Below are 18,121 nucleotides of genomic sequence, written 5' to 3' on the forward strand. Positions count from 1 at the left end.
GTGAAGGTGAGTACATACCTCGTCTGTCTTTGTATGTCTGCACGTATTAGAGGAGGGAGACACGGAAATTAAGCAATGGATGAAAAATGGGGGAATAAATGGAAATGTGTTTGTGTGTGTGGGGGGGGGGAATGATTTATATAGGCATAAAAGTACCTTAAAAATAAGACGTTAAGAAAATGTTTTTAAATCACATTACATGTGTCTAATTCATTAAAAAGCCACAGTAAATGGAAACGTTCTAACTCCTGATGAATGAGCACAGGTTTAGCAGACCTCAGGTATTTAATGCTTGTTCCACAGGTAATGCGCATAGGAGGTAAAAGCTGCTTCACCTGGCCTGGTTTTGATCCTGGGAACACTGAGTTAACCTGAGGGGATCATTTTTAAAAATGTATAAATTCTGTCGACATTTTCAGTCTTAAAGGTCACATCCAATGTCTCTACATGTTATGTTTCCATTCACACGGGAATCATCTAACCATATGCGCCGTACATTTTGTTCCCTCCACCCCTCTCTGTCTCACCTTGACTAACCCATGTTTATTCCACTGACAAGCACGTCATCATGTTTTACTTCATCATTAAATCAGCCTTGAACAATCAACACATCCCTCACATAAAACACAATCACAAAGAGCTGAGATGTTTTCTTCCTGCCGTGTTTGGAATTTCAAAAATGAAGATGACACTTTTATCCAAACACACTCACCTCATTCACTCACGGCTCACTGACTTCCTTTTATCTCTCTTACTGTAACTGAACGAGGGAAACAGGTTTGTTGTTGACCTTGCAACATGGGATGGTTGGTTTTGTTTTTTTATTTATTTACCTAAAAATTAATCACGCTAACTTAACTTTGGCTCCTGCACTATTCATTCTGTGTATACCCCCCTGAGAATATGACGGATAGAGGCATGATCTCCTTATTGATGATTTTGCTTTTAATAGCCAAAAAGACAATAACAGAGGCACCAAACATTACATGCAATGAAGACACAGTCATGGAAAAAAAATCACAGCCAGATTGCAGCTGAAAAAACACAGGTTTACTGAAAGATGGGCACCTGTGATACAAGCAATACCAGAATTATAACCATCTCGTTTGTCTTTTCTTCTCTTTGGTTGTTTTATTTTAATGTTAATGTTAATGTCAATGACAGTATTTAAAACAAGTTCACTGATAACGACTTGTTCTATACCTTCTCTGCAGATTGGGACTTGCTGTGTGATTTGATATGCTGAAAGACTGTTGCAAATGTTTGTTGATCAAGTGTGTACAAGTATGATTAGGTAACAACTTTTTTGATTTTCTGTGAAGAACATCAACAATTTCTTTCTGCTTCCTATTTATTATTATTATTATTATTATTATTATTATTATTATTATTATTATGTATTATTTACAGAGGTGTCAAAAGTATTCACATTCATTACTCAGGTAGAAGTATAGATACTAGGGTTTAAAAATACTTCTGTAGAAGTTGAAGTATCAACTCAAGCTTTTCACTCAAGTAAAAGTGTAAAAGTTTCAAAACTACTTAAAGTATAAAAGTAAAAGTAATGTAAGGGAAAAAAATGCCATGCTGAGCTTGCAGCGCATTCGAAAGGAGTTGTTTTTGCATCCAACCATTTCGAAAAATTATTCCAGGTACGGCCAGGGATGTACAAGGGTTGGCTGGTCTTCCTGGCTACCAACCTCCTCGCTGGTGCTTGGTTGGGACATCTTCGTACTAGGTTACATACATAAAGTCTGCTATGTCCTTGCTGGAGTGTGATGTGATTTGTGTCATGTGCAGGGGCGATGGATCGTGTACAAACCAATAGGGTGTCGGAATGGTATATGTTTGTACTTCTCATCCAACCACAATCAAATTGACTTTATCCGGATGGCGCGATTTATCTGGATAGGTTTTTTCTTTTCTTTTTTGAACGATGACAAGCCGGAATTAAATAGGAGTAATGAGGCTATTTTTAAAATGTAAGGAGTAGAAGTAAAAAGTTGGCTGAAAAATAATTACTCCAGTAAAGTATAGATACCCAAAATTTCTACTTAAGTAAGGTAACGAAGTAAGGTAACTCGACACCTCTGATTATTTATTACTAGTACTATCATATATTTTTTTAAATATAATTCTGAATGGACTTGTTATTATGTTTGCTTTTATGTCTGCAGAGCAGACAGACTTAAAAAAAGAAATATCTCTGTATATGATGCATATGATGTGCTGACAAGATACATGTACTCGTCTCATTTCTGGCTTCTTCGTTGAAAGAAACAAAATTTGACCTCCATAGAGTCGGTTTGTAGGAAGGCATTTAGTTGTACATAAAAGTAATACTTAAAACATTATTCACCTAATGGGCCTTTCAGAAAGAATGTGACAATGGCTTTTCTCTGAAACCCATTATTTCTAATGGCATGTGCTTGATAGCCAAATCGTACTACGCCCAGCACGCCACCTGTCACACCTGCGGCCAAATAAATTTCTTTATGAGCATAAGGTTATTACAATGAAATGGTTCAATAAACCAACCACAATATGAATGGCATGCAGACAGACGCTCTGTTGATCACCTCAATAGAGTTGGTACGAGAAAAAAACTGTCGCCATCTTCTTGTCATACAGGTGTTTACAGAAACCCAAGCACAGCCAGACCACAGGTATGCACCCATTTCAACTGACGAGACTGAGGTCAGAGTGAGGACAGAGAGGTTTCATGTTGCTACTGATTGACATGTCCCTAATTAACAATAGCTTTGTGGTACAGGCTCATTAAATACTGTACTTTTTGGATAAAAATACATATTTGCTAACACTTCAAATTGAAAATAACAACACATTAAAATTCAACACATAGAAGCAAAAACATTGAATGAAATATCTAAGTTGTGATACTTTTAATGACTTTTTCATAATTATCATAACCTCACAACATTAGTAATCAGCCTGAATGGATTTAATAGCTAATGAAGCACAGACGCAGCGCTCTGAACAGAACCGAGTTAGTGGATGTGTATTTAAAACACGGATATGGAAATATAATATGTAGAAACAAATCATTCTCTGAAAGCCCTTTACTGCTTACATAATGTTATGAAACATCACACGAAGCCCTCTCAGCAGAAACCGGTGCAGGTCACGTAGCTCATGCAGCAGCCACACACGTCTATTACTTTGTGGCTTTGACTGACGGTCATCATAGATTGGTCACACATCTGCTCCCATCTCTCACCACTCGGCCATCAAAAGCTTTAAGGTGGAGAATTTGAGTACTTTTACATCGGAGGCATTCATAATACCAAGTATCCGCTAGACCTTTCTATCTGCCCAGAGAGTTTACATCTACTGTTGTGACTGCAGCTTATATACCCCCGGATGCTAATGCTGAGATTGCAATGAAAGAACTGCATGCTGCTATTAGCAAACAACAGACTGATGCAGCCTTTATTGTTGCGGGTGACTTCAATCACTCTAACTAGAAGACTGTATTACCCAAATTTCATCCACACGTCTCCTGCCCCACCAGAGGAGACAAGACATTGTTCCATGTCTACACAAACATGGCCGATGCCTACAAAGCTGTCCCCCTCCCCCACCTAGGAACAATCTGACAACCTCTCTGTTCCTGATACCCCCCCCCCCGTTCATTGTTTCGTTGTCTCTGTACTCGTACTGTGCACAATGACAATAAGGTTGAATCTAATCTAATCTGATCTGATCTTATCTAATGTAATATGAAGACGCTGATCATGTATCATCACCAAAGTGTTGCCACTGTTTACCTTCCCTGATGCATGGCCCACAGTTTTCCAGAGAACTAAGCGTCAGTCCTTTGAAGGAAACCTGCTGGGTCACTATTGTTAGTTGTAAAATGCCTGAATGTTCTTGGGAAGTCTTTTGTGGCATGGCATCACTCTTACCATCACACTAAGGTATAATCAGTCACTGAAAACGCCTGAGGGCAGATGTGCAAACTATGCATACACGCATACAAACTCTCCCAGACATAAACTGATACTTATCCTATAAAGAAAAGAAGGTATGCATCTCAAGCACACAGCTCATCCGATCATGCTTACAACAGTTTTTCTGGTGACCGCTGCAGGTAAAAAGAGGAGGTGGAGATTAATATAGAAATATAGTGAATTATGTGACCTTATACTTGAACTTTGCTTGTTAAAGCTGCTGTTAGGCTACTTGGAAGATGTTTCACCAAGGGTTTCCAAGTCTTGGGGCTTGTTTCTCAAGTCTTGTTGTTCCCACGACTCCTGTCTCTCCCATCTAATCAAGCAAAATGTTGTTTTTTCATCTTGCAGAATCCGTCTACAACATTTTTTAGCCACTTGGCTTACTGTGACAGAGAGTGGGGGGAGAGACTGTGTTGAGGGATTCAATTCAACCTCAAGTGGGGATTTAAAAGCACTCGGCACATGACAAGATACATGTACTCGTCTCGTTTCTGGCTTCTTCGTTGAAAAAAAAAACAAAATTTGACCTCATAGAGTCGGTTTGTAGGAAGGCATTCAGTTGTCCATAAAAGTAACAGTTAAAACATAATATACCTTTCAGACAGAATGTGACAATGGCTTTTCTCTGAAACCCATCATTTCCAATGACGTGTTCTTGACAGGCCAAATCGTACTACGCCCAGCACGCCAACCGTCACACCTGCCGCCAAAGAATTTTACTTTATTAGCATAAGGTCATTACAATTAAATATTTCAATAAACCAACCACAATATGAATGGCATGCAGACAGACGCTCTGTCGATCCCCTCAATAGAGTTGATATGAGAAAAAACTGTCGCCATCTTCTCGTTATACAGGTGTTTACAGAAACCCAAGCACACCCAGACCACAGGTACGCATTCATTTCAACTGACGAGACTGAGGTCAGCGCGAGGACAGAGAGGTTTCATACTGCTACTGATTGACATGTCCCTCAGTCTCATTTAAAAAGAGTAACACCAATTAGGGCTGGACAACGTCTGTCTTTGTCATTGGTATTGGGAATATGCATTAACCTCTCCTTCTTTCTTTTTCAACATGCGAGTTTAAATGTGTCATAACGCAGTACTTGATAAGTATAATTATACAATTGAAATCCCCAGTATTGGGTTAGGTCACTTTTTTTTACTTTGTTACCAACAATGTTCACTCATGTAATGGGTCAGGTTATCGTATGCAGCCTCTTCACTTTCATTTTGATTCATTCATTTATTACTAGCCGGTTGGTTTTGTTCATGTTCAAGTACTTTAGAAATGTAAAACGACTTCATACATTCACTGCTTATACAGTATAAACTGATCAAGTCCCCTTAAATAAATATCAGTGAGGTTTGTATGACAAATTTGAACAAATCTGTGGTTTTTCAGAAGTGTAACCTGCCAATCAGTGTTGTTCTGTACATGCGAACAGAGCAGCCTGCAGGTTGTACATTACAGTGTTGTCAGCTGTATTAATTAAATTTGTAAAAAACAAGAACACGACTGAAATGTAGACAGACTCCAGCGCTTTCATGTTGGTGAACGAACACTGCGGCCTGTGTGAACAGGTGAAGGAGCTTCAGACTTGTGAGATGATTGTCCTCTTCTCTCTGCAGTGTTGGAGCAGTGCAGCCAGAGTCCCACAGCTCAGACGCCACAAGAGGGACTGGGTCATCCCAGCAACGAAGCTTAAAGAGAACTTTGACTACACTGGAACCGGCTACGTTTCCAAGGTAAGAGGTTCCCCGTAACATGTCATCTCTTTGTTTTCATTATGTGTCTTTCAACAGCAAAGGTTTCATTTAGATTTCTCTGTGACTATTAGACTACTGGACTATATCTTAAAGGATGGGTCAGTAAGCTCACCTTACACGGAAGTCGTATGCCATCAAAATAATAATAAATTGGGAGACATTGATTATTTATAGTATTGGGGAACTCTCCTGTTGCAGCTTTTCACTGGACTAATGTCCACTTGGGACTTAAATGATTATGTGGGCATTCTGCCTTCAGTAGTGGCAGAAGAGAGATGCAAGGAAACAAGGGGATGCAAGAAAGGTGTTCAGCAAAAATCCAAACAGGGATGTTGCACTTCATGTTAGTTGTCTTTTTAACCTCTGAGCAAAAACTTTCACAAGATCCACAGCTCTGTCAGAATTTGCATTCAATGTTCTCCTGGGTTCTCTTCACTTGTAAAGGAGCGGGGATTTGTTTTGTGGTGTCTGTGGCTCATAGAGAGAGGGTAGATAAACCTGCATGCTGCCTGCTCTAACCTGCTCTCTTCTTATTCAGCAGGAGACTTATAGCCCCTGAGGGAGAGAGCGTAGGTGATTAATGTATAATGAACTTTAAGTCTCTTTCTGCATTTGATCCATTTATGTCAAACTAGTAAATACAGAGCCCTGAGACAGGAAAGTTGGAAACTATTCAGCCAGTATCAGAAGAGGCTGCCAGAAGCAATGAAAGTTGTCACGCTTCAATGTAGTCATGTTCAATCTTGACTCCTGGATCTGCAATATTCAAATTTGTAGTGTACTACTATTCCTGACACCTGAGCCTTGATTTGGATCTGTTCCCAGAGCTGCTCTCTACCATTAGACTGAGTCACCGAGCATCTGCACAGCACACAGCTGTTTTAGAGGAACGTGACAGTCACTACATGGCTTTACATCACGTGTGTGTTGTTCACCCAGCGTGTAGAGTTGCAGGCGTTTCTTTTATTCAGTGACTGAATAATTACCTTTGCGAGAAGAACATGAAGTCGGCCATGTTTGTGAACACTGAGATGAACTTTCAGTAGCAAATGAGACCAGCTGACCAACACACACCGCGGCATGAAACAAGTTAGTTCAACGTTGTGGTAAAGAAAACTCTCGAGGTCTGTTTTACCGCCTGCTTAGCATCTTGTACGATGATGGACCCTTATTTAAATCCTTTTCCTGACTTGAATCGAGGGTCTAACGACAGAGGATGATGTTCACTGTGCAGCCCACTGAGGCAATGTGATCGCGATCTTTGACTCCATAAATAAAATTGATTTCATTTTGATTTAGACGGTTTATCTTAATATCCGTCTGTGCTGGATGACAGACCATTAATTTCATAATAAATTGTAATGTTTTAAAAAAAAAAAGGCTTAATTGTTGTTATGATTGTTGTTATCGTTCTCAGATCAGGTCCGACAAAGCTAAAGGGATGACCCTGCACTACTCTCTGACGGGGTCCGGGGCCAATATGCCACCTGTGAACGTGTTCTACGTGGGGCAGAACACCGGATATGTGTACGTCCGGGGAAAACTGGACCGAGAGAAGAGACCTAATTACACGGTGAGAACACAACTGAACACACAGCTTATTACACAACGACTTACTAATCAATTATCAACTAGAATTCAACATTTTCTTTTGAATTTAAGTGACGTTATTTTTGCTGCACTGCTGTTCCCCACAGTGTCTTGTTGATGAAAGTCTAGTTCTGCAGCTTTGATTTGCAGGAAATCAAGAAAACAATTAAACAATAAACTCATACAACTGATAGTGAATTCACAGAAGCTTTAAAGTTTGACTGGAGTCTTTCTCCCGGCAAATCTTCTGCTTCATTTTTGCATTTTTTTTTGTATATGTTTCACTCTAAATGAACAGAAGAGCGGTGAAAGCCATCATGGTACAGGAAGAAAATGGCGCCACAGAAAACTTTCATCCAAAACAAACACACAACAGTAACTAATTATTAAATTGAGTTCATAAATTAATCAAATACATGAACTCAGGTCTCATATTTATATTAATTCTGAGTTTACTTGATTATTTCTGTTTATGAAGCCTAATACTTCTACTACACCACATTTCAGAGAGACATTATTTACAGTATTTACTGCATCAGTCACTACGTTACTTTAAAATATGTTGTCAGCTTTAGTGATGGAGCGTAACTAAGTACATTTTTAATTTTTATACATTTTTAATATGTAAGAATGTTTGTTAAACATTAAATATAGTGTTTCCCACAGAATCAGACTTTAATTGTGGCTTTTATTACCGTTATACAGACGCGTCTTTCACAATATTAGCTTTTGGGAAAAAGTCCCCAGTGCATCACATGACGATGTAATTACGCGACAAAAACTGGCTTCGAGGCCTGGCGCTCTTTGTGGGGGCTCGATCTCGACGATGTGACCAGCCGTTTTCTTTGCAGAGGAAGTTACGGTCAAAGCCAACCACGTTAAATACTCCTCCTCTTCTTCTTCGATGGTTTCACCGGTGGACTAAAAACCACACCGCCATCCACTGTATGGGAGTATATCCAGTCATAAACAGTAAACAGTTAGCAGCAGTTAGCTACTCTGCCAACTCTGGTGATTTGCTGTTGGGAGATCCATTTCTTACACACTGCACCTTTAAGTATATATTGCCAGAAAACTACTGACTTACTTTCTTAGCATCTGATACTTATTTAATATCGGATGCTTAAAGGTTTTAACTCGGTGCATGAGTAGTGACAATAATAAAACATGCTGAACTTTCTGAACTGAAGTATTTTTACCTTGACGTACTTTTACTGAAGTATAAATCTGAATACTTTCTTTACCGCCGCTCTGCCCCGACATGGAGCCGTAGAAATCCAATGAATCACCACTTGTGAAGACGTGTGTGTTTTTATTTCTGTTCAACAGCTGATCGGAGAAGCAGGATTTAGTAACGGAAGCGTGGCTGAATCTGGCATAGCACTGAATTTTGAAGTGATCGATGAAAATGATAACCCACCTGTTTTCCGACCCGTACCTCCGGCTACAGTCAAAGAGTCCAGTCCAGCAGGTAAAAACATGTTGTCTGCCACCAACACTCAAAAGATTCAAATGTCCTTCTACATGTTTTCACTGGGACAGGGCCTGTGCTTCACTACTGCTGACGCTACTGACAGAAAAGATGTGCCAAAGCATTTTCAGCACATCAGACTCTTAAATAAACCTCAATCCAACATCAAATTAAAACATATTCAGATCCACTTGATCTGGATTTTTTATTTGGATCCACGTCAAGCTGTTCTCACTCATAGATACCAGACACTGAAATACACCTGATTTGTTTTCGTGAATTATTCCCTTAGAAATTAAGCAAAATGTAGAAAAATCAATGCAGTTTGCAAGCAATGTTTAAAAAAACGAGAGAAAATCCCTGGATCTGTCCCTGGCGCTGCAAGGGCGCAATTTTTTTCTCAAGCATTAATTTACTTTGAGTGGAACCGATTCAGGAACAGTCCTAGTGGCAAGAGAGCAGTGTGTCATCTATTAATGGAAAAGCTTCTGGACGCTTTCTTCCCTTTGTGTTTTCCAGGGACTCTGGTTGCTGTAGTTACAGCTACCGATGCAGACCTGCCCAGCTCTCCTCATACAAAGATCTCCTACAGCATCTGGAAGCAGGAGCCCTTTAATGGCACAAACTTCTTCAGGATAGACAGACACACCGGACGCATCTACGTCAAAGAAAACACCTTAGACAGAGAGGTCAGGCAGATAACTGATCCAGATTTCATACGCCTTACAACAGGATTGTTGAACTCATCTGTTATCGAATGATAAACCCGTGTTTTCCCTCTGTTGTCCACAGAAACAAAGCTCCTACTTGTTAACAATTAAAGGAACTGATTTGGATGGAAATCCTAAAGGCAACACAGGCACCGGGACCGTTCTTGTCAAAGTGCTGGACATCAATGATAACAAACCCTCCCTGGATAAAGATGAGGTATCGACGTTGACTTTGTTTCCAGAACAGATGTTCTGAAATGAAATAGTGTCAATGACTTAAAATAGTCTGTAAATGCCTCCTCCCTAATATTTCTCTGCCCTGTCTACAGACTGTAGCTACATCCACACTACTACCTTTCCCACTTCAGGTTTTCACTAGACGATTATTGTAACCAAACAAATTCACGTGACGATATCATTGGGATATTTGAAAATATGTCCCAGCAATCAAATCTATCTTAAACTTTATTTACTGTGTGTTTTGGGTCTTTTTTGGCAAATAAATGACCCTCAAAATACGAGTGCACAGAGAGTCTGTCACCATAATTGTAAATAAAAGCGTACACAAATAACAATTGAACATATTCACACAGCGGCCATTTTCCTTTGACGTCATGCTCAGGATGCAAAGCTCAACTATGGCTGAGTTTTCCAGATGGCAAGCCGTATAAACTTAGCGAATCTGACAATTCGTTATCATTTCACTGCTTCCAGATTGATCAGCAACTGACAAGACCATAGAAAGAATCAGAATCTCAATTTACCCCAAAATATGGTCCAATTTCCCTCCAGATTTTTATTGTGCAATAACCTCTCAGCTGCTAAGTGATGAAATGACAACATTTTGTCAGATTCCCTTCGTTTGTACGACCGGCAACCTACAATACAGCAGCACAACATTATCCCAGCTTCTCGCCATGAGCATGACCACAGAAGAACTTGGGCGCTAAACACTCAATATATTACACACTGTACCTTTAATATCATGGTTATCATGAATATCACACTATGGTGACACCCCTGGATTAAACTAACTCCTTATATCTCGTTTGTGTAGTTGGTTTATTTGCTGGTTGCTCCTCTTTCCAGTCTTTGTGCTGAATTTCCGCAAATGTTGAGCTATAAAGTTATTCAAAGTGACAACGGTTAAAATTAATTATTTCTTGCTTCTGCTTTGTCGGTCAAGTATTCAGCCAGCATTAAGGAGAACACGGCAAAAGTGGAGGTGATGAGGTTCAAAGTGCAGGATGACGACGAAAAGAAAACCGACAACTACAATGCTGTTTTCGATATCGTCTCGGGAAATGATGACGGGATCTTCAGCATAAAGACAGATCCCAATACCAACGAAGGTATTCTGATGCTTGAAAAGGTAAGGCTGGGGAGGCTGGGGAGGGCGGGGAAGATGAACACCATCTATTGTTTAAAACTAATGTCACTATGTACAGTATCATCATGCATAAACCAACCGAATGTTTTGGAGGGGTGTGTCACGTCATCTTTTGATGCAGATGTAGATGAATACGTGGTTTAACTGACTGATATCAGACTTTTGTTGAGGACATATCTGCCAGTGTAGCTTTGTCACTCTATGTTCACATATTGGTTAGATCACGCTAATATAGTTTTCACCACAATCCTCATATTCAGATGTGATATACAGTGTTTGGTTTGGGTATATTTTGTCTTTATATGCCTGATTACTAAAAAAACATGTCAGTCTTCTGAAGGACGTGTGTAACAGTGACCTGTGACGGTGAACTAATGAGACACAATTCTGTTTTTTCCTTCCAGCCTGTTGATTTTGAGCAAAATCCTGATATCAAGCTGGGAGTGGTAGTCAACAATGTTGCTCCATTTGTGGGGGATGGAGGTGGTGGTGGAGGAGGAGGAGGAGGAGGAGGAGGAGGAGGAGGTGGAGGAGCAGGGGCAGGGGGAGGTGGAGGTGGAGGTGGTGCAGGGGGAGGAGGAGGTGGAGGTGGAGGTGGTGCAGGGGGAGGAGGAGGAGGAGGAGGAGGTGGAGGTGGTGCAGGGGGAGGAGGAGGAGGAGGAGGCGGAGGTGGAGCCACTGGAGCTGGAGGTGGGAAGCCCACGACAAACAGGCCAAAAGGAGGCAAAGTGTACGCAGTGAACATCGCAGTAGTGAACGAGCCTGAGGGAGCCGTCTTCAAACCTCCAACGAAGCCTTTCTCTGTTTCGGAGAACCCAAAGGAAAATCCATTACACAAGGTGCTCGGTGTCTTCAGAGCCACTGACGCCGACAGCGGAAAGCCTGCAGAAAATGTTCGGTGAGATGAAATATAAATTCATAAATCAATTCAACTTGTAATTTGGATGTAATGCTACTGTAACATTCAGTGAAAATGGTCCCCAACAAATGAACTATATCTCCTGTTTGAGGAGTGTTTGTTAAAAACTACAGTGACCAGCTGATTTAGGAAAACACTGGGGCTGATGGGGCTTTTCCACACACACGTGTTTGCTCAGCTTCACTCGGTTTGACTCGGTTTGACTCGGCACGGTTTGCATTTCCATTACATCACATTTCTTGACTCCCAGTCAGGCTGTAAAAAAAACTCTTCCTCTCTGCAGTATTATTGAAAAAAAGCCACTAAAAAAGCTCCACTAATTTGGTGATGAACATTTTTTATGTCCTATAAATTCTTCACAATAAAAGCAATACAATTTCACAATAAAATCTGAAAATGATTTGTTTCCACCAGCAGTAATTCAACACAACTCTTGTAACAGCTGAAAACATCTTTCTCTCTGGTCTTCTGCGCCGACATGAGCTGTGTATAGCAACTCGATTGATGGGGAACCAAATTTGTTGCCAAACCGTTTGATGGTCAGACAGACAGTCAGTTTATTAAGGAATTAATCTTACCATAGCAAACAAACAGTAGATTAAAATATGTGACTGCTTTGACTGTAGTAATCTGAAAAAGTACATTTTGCTACATGCTGTCCCCACAGATATGCTAAAGGCTACGATCCTGACAACTGGCTGCTGATCGACCCAGAAACAGCAGAAGTTAGACTTCAAAAGTTCCCAGACAGAGAGTCCCCGTTCGTGGTTAATGGCACCTACTACGCTAAAATAATAAGTATGAGTCAAGGTAAGCTCATATTACTGACAGAAGGTGTAGACCTGATCATAACTGAACACTTGAACACTTTAAAGCTCCATTAAACAATACTTTTTATGTCAACACAACAAACTGCACGTATTCTAGTCTTCTGAAAGTTTTGCTACTACTGCTAATCACACTCGTAATCGAGCTTGTTGTACTTTCTTATTTCCACAGACGAGCCTGTGAAGATTGCCACGGGAACAATAGCGTTGCAGGTGGGAGATGCAAACGATAACTGCCCCTCGCTGGTCAACAGAGTGGAGTACGTCTGCACAGACACTGAGGTCGTTAACGTCACGGCGGTGGACGAGGACGGAGACCCGAACTCAGCCCCTTTAAGCTTCAGCGTTGTCACGAAGGAAAGCCGAGGGGAGTGGAGTGTTGAGCCTGTAAATGGTGAGGTATTATAGATGATGTTTTTAGTGTCCGCTTATAAGGAAACTGCTGAGTTTGGGCTGTGGGTAGTTGTTATCATTATAATAACCTGCAGGCACAGAGGAGGTTCCAGCTGGTAACGTTCTGCACCTCAACAAACGAAACATCCACCATCTGATCCGCTGATCAACGTGACTGCAATCCTCCAAACATTTTAATTAACTTTAAGGCCCCTTTTTTAAACTCCATCCTCCTCTAGCTGTCCACTTTCAGGCTCGCACTGCTAGCAGTAGTAACGTGGTTTGTACTTTCTTTACATTTTACCACCTAGCTTGATTAACAAAAAACACATCAGTCACGCAGCATTAGGCCGACCAATAGCAACCTCATCACTCAGTCAACAGGGGCCAATATTTCCCATCAAGCCTTGTGCTTGACAGGGTATTTTGTTAAGTTTGTTGTTTTAAGTTGAAAATGTTAGAAATGTTACAAACATTTCAGGCCATTGGGGTGAAACTATAACAGTGAAGGACAGACAATGAGAGCATTAAGTCTCAGAAGCACCTGCCCTCTCTGACCCAAGGTCTTTATTCTTGTGCCGACTTAATGTTTCTGCCTTGCACCAGAACATCTGAGAGGTGCCATTGATGGGTTTACAAGAGAAGTGAGATGATTGCTGTGTGGAGTGTAGATGTAAGCGGTCTGTTTAAAATGGGCAAGAACAAAATCCATAAATGTTTGGAGATCTCTCCAGGGAAGCCATCGGACTTTGTTTCTGATCCTTTACATACAGTTGAGGGCACTTCTTATCTAACACCACACAAAACAACTGTTCATGACACAAGGGTGCATCAGCAGTAACACAGGGACACATGAAAATCTAAAGATCCACCAGTTTTTAGTAAGAACTCCTCTTTCTGCTTGTTCTCAGATACCAGTGCATCCCTCAGGTCTGTGAGTCCCCTGTGGGCCGGTCACTACAAGGTCGTCCTCATCATCAAGGACAAGCAAGGCCTCGCCTGCCCAGAACCTCAGCACCTGGACATACACGCGTGCTCCTGTGTTGGAGGAGAGACCTGCAAGCGCTCTACAGCCTCTCCGAAGGAATCCTCGTCTGCATTTGGAGGGCTGGGAATCGGGGCGGTGATTCTGGGACTGCTGACGCTGCTCAGTGAGTATGAGTTGTGTTAGCATGACTCAGAAATGAGACTGAGATACAACTTTCTGATACAAATACTGTACTTAAGATACTCTATCGGTGGGTAGGATTATTTCATATGACCTCTGCAGTGTGTAGTTTCACAAATAATAATAATGTTTATTGTCTTCAAATGTGGAAATTTGCCTTAAAAACACATCATAGTAATGAAAGAATACACAATAATAAATAACACAACATGCACAGTACAGACAACACGTCTTTTTTCCATCGTGTGGCTGACAGCGAGCGGTTAGTAAAAAGCCAAGGTTGGTGTGATATGATTTGTAAAAATAAAAGATTTAGAGGCTCAGCACAAATAAAATAGCAACATATTTTGTGTGAATTTATCGATGCAGATCATTTTTTATATTAGCAAATATATCTCCATGTCTGCTACTCACAGTGTGTGAGAACATATTCTTTGTAACATTTGTATGTGACGTGTACGATTTTGTGTTTTTCAGTTGTGGGGCTCTTATTGATGAGCTGCTCGTGTGGAGGAGTGTCGGGAGTCTTCTCTGATCTTCCTTTTGATACCAGAGATCACTTGATTAACTATCACACAGAGGGCCGAGGAGAGGACAGGGTAAGTAACACAGTGTGAAGCTGACTACATGTCCTGTCTTCGGGAGTGCTGTGCTAAAAATGAGTTGTGGTTGCTCGGGGTGATTTACATCCTTGATGCACGTGCGAGCTTGTGCACCCTTGTAAACTTCACAAGGGTGTTATTACTGTAGCTTATAATAAAGATTAGATGCAAGATAGGGTGTAAATAATGTCTCTTCAGGTCAGTTTGGGATCTCAGGGCTTACTAAACTTCAGAAATGTTTTTGGGGGCTTTCCAGCAACATTTGGTTTCTTAGATAATGACTGAATATTCATTTTTGGGGCAAACTTATCCTTTAAATTCAAAATGCTGTAGATGGGCTAAAGGTTTTTGATTTAAAAGAACTGTAAATAATTAATAAGCATGAAAATGAGACTTACCTTTCAAGAACTGAACTTTAAAGAAATAAAACAAACCATTGCTCTTTGCACAATCATCTTTTATGCCTTAATGTCCTAAAGAGGACATGAGAGGTCTGTTTGTAAATTAATGCTGTGTCTTTTCAATCTCTGTCCACGTGTCCTTCAGGATGTCCCTCTGCTCAGGTCTCCAGTCCAGATGACACCTGCTGCCATAACTGCTGCACAGGCCAGCAATGTGGCTTATTTCATGACTGCTAACATGGGTGCTGCCAGGTCCAGGTCCAGGTCTGGGGATGACTACATGATCCAGCAGAGAAGCCTTGCAGAATCCAGGGAGAGCTGGGCTCATACTCAGTACTCAACGGAGGAACACCTGTTACAGTATAAAGACATCGCCCTGCCTGATGAATTTCTGGCTGAGTACTATTCACAGGTGAGAGACTGAGACACTCGTTAAGTATTATTTTTTACTGTTCACCTTTATTTTCTCTTCAGAAGAAGATTGGTTAACGTGTGTATTTTTATTTTCCTGTCTGACTTTTTTTTTAGTGACATTGCCATGTTTCCAAGTCTGATCACAGTCCTGACTGATAAATAAGACCAAACAGAATAGCTGTATAGACCAGACACAAAGAGCGTAGACAAGTTGCCCCTGAACAAAATAAAACAGCTCAACTATCATGTGCTCAGCCCGGCTGTCACAATATCAGATTTTCACTACTTGATGATCGTGGCCAAACAGATTCACGATAACGATATTATTGCGATCTCTACAGAGATTTTTTTTAAAAATGCAAGCAATCAAATCTGTCTTTAACTTTGTTTTGTGTCTTTTTTGGCAAAGAAATTACCCTAAAAGTACGAGTTTATAGAGGTGTAGACATATCTGTAACCGTAACTATACAGAAAGTTCACAAAAAGAACGATGACTCTGGTGAAAAGACGACCAGATGAAGTTCAAACTCTTTCTGAAGTCAGTCTGAGAAAAGCCTTCAGTGCTGTTCTTTGTTTCTTTCAGTCGTGTCAAAATCTCCATTATGACGCAACTGACGCTGTGGCAGCCACGCGAACCTCTTGAGAGGTTGTTTTTTAATGAACAGTCACGTCTCTTGCTGGTCGTCACATCTTAACAACGTAAACCTAGCTGCCAGTAGTTCCTCAGGAGGAGCTGATTATACCCAATGACTGTGATTTGGATACAAGTACACAGATGAAACCTAGCAAGAGCGATTTGCAAGACTGACTGCACACTACACAGTGTTAATTCAGTGAATCTTTGTCAGAGGAAAAGACAAGAGTGACCTGCCCCTCATTTTCTTTGTGTTCATGTTGATCTCTGCAGAAAGCGGGCTGTGCGTCAGCGCTGCAGGCAGGGAGGGATTGCCTGTCTCAGTATGAGTTTGAGGGTCAGGGCTCCTCTGCTGGCTCAGTGGGCTGCTGCAGCATCCTGGAGTCTGCCGACAACCTGCAGTTCCTCGATGACCTTGGACCAAAGTTTAAGACCCTGGCTGAAATCTGCTCTCCTCCGAGACCTCCAACGCCTGTGTCCCGTCAAAGTATTGTCATCCCACAGGTGGAGGAAGTTGAACACATTGCTGGGCCCTCATTGGAGTCTAAACCACCCACAATCCATAGCGAGAGCTCGGCGCAGAATCAGAATGTCAGCATCAGCCAGTCATCCACCCGAGTCGTGGGTTTTAATGGAGCAGCTTCCAGCAGTGTGCATGGGCAGTTTTCACACAACGTTGTCAGCGGGCCTCAATCGCCTCCGGTCCGTCCTGTTGCCACAGCCATGCTGCCCTCTTCTGGACAGATACTTCTAGTACAGCAGCAGAAGCCAGTCTACTACACCACCAGCCCTGTGATGCAGCCGATGCACTACGTAGTCCAACCACAGCTTCAGAGCACCGTGCTGCTGGCTGGAGCTCCTGTAAACAACCTGCAAGGTATGGTTCTGCTCAACGGGGGGTCTGGACACGCTGGGAACATCGTGCACGGGGGAAACGCTGCCGGGACTTTAACTCTTGGTAGGAGAAGAGGCAGCAGTGTGATTGAGGAGAACCAGGGAGTGGTGTTACAGCAGAGATCTGATCGCTCTGTAGAGGTAATGGATGTCAGACGAAGTGACGGAGCAGGTCAGAGAGTGGAGGTAGGAGAGTACTGTAATACAGGGATGCTGATAGATGGACACATCAGTGAGGGAACAGCAGGTCATGAGGAGGTAGTGTTAACACAGAGAGGGAAGAAGAAGCGAAGAACTAGGTCGACAGCACTTGTACTGACAAAGGTGCAAAAAGATGATGAATAATTCTTTGATAGAATCTTTGCTTTTCCACCGCTTTGGTCCGGACTAACATTCATCATTGGATCGATTGTTTTTATTTGTAAAATATAACAATAGCAATGTTTCTACGTATCGCAGAGGTGGAAAAGTTATCAATTAAAGCAAAATGAGACAAAGTGCAAAAACAGATGAAAGGTAGCGTCAGACGGAAACAAGTCGATGTTAAAGATGCCAAATGAGCGAGCGCAGCTCAAGTCACACCACTGGATACTTTTAGGATTTAGGACACGTGGGGACACTTCCAGCCATTTTTGTGGTGACCAAAATCAGGCTTTTTTAAGCCGAGCCAAATTCTTTCCTAACCCCAACCAAATGATTTTTGTGCTTAAACCTAATCGGACCAGAAGCACAGCGTTTTCTGACGAGAGAAGAAGAAGATTCTTGATTATGGACATCTTGAAGGGCATTATCCCGTTTATACCAAACGTCAGGCATTTTCAAGTTTTTTACCAGCTATAACTTCTTTGGCAACACCTGAGAGTTCGACTAACACCTGGAACAATCTTAACCATCCCATAAGGTTCTTATGCAGTAGAGATGTCTCAGGATGTAAATGCATTTTCTTTGTGTTTTAGTTCTT

The 18,121-nt window shown here is 41.4% G+C and overlaps 1 protein-coding gene across 1 annotated transcript; it reads left to right on the forward strand.

Moving 5' to 3' along the window:
- The first annotated feature begins 5,525 nt into the window (after positions 1 to 5,525).
- LOC141004724 (desmoglein-2.1-like) lies at positions 5,526 to 17,505 on the forward strand. The gene is made up of 14 exons (XM_073476383.1): positions 5,526 to 5,726; positions 7,165 to 7,320; positions 8,667 to 8,808; positions 9,328 to 9,497; positions 9,601 to 9,735; positions 10,705 to 10,890; positions 11,313 to 11,502; positions 11,560 to 11,806; positions 12,495 to 12,637; positions 12,827 to 13,048; positions 13,959 to 14,198; positions 14,693 to 14,814; positions 15,364 to 15,630; positions 16,540 to 17,505. Exons 1-14 carry the CDS (start codon positions 5,526 to 5,528, stop codon positions 17,503 to 17,505), a joined length of 3,387 nt encoding a protein of 1,128 aa, XP_073332484.1.
- Positions 17,506 to 18,121: the final 616 nt, after the last annotated feature.

This window comes from Pagrus major, chromosome 11 (assembly GCF_040436345.1).
Source record: "Pagrus major chromosome 11, Pma_NU_1.0".
NCBI lineage: Eukaryota > Metazoa > Chordata > Actinopteri > Spariformes > Sparidae > Pagrus > Pagrus major.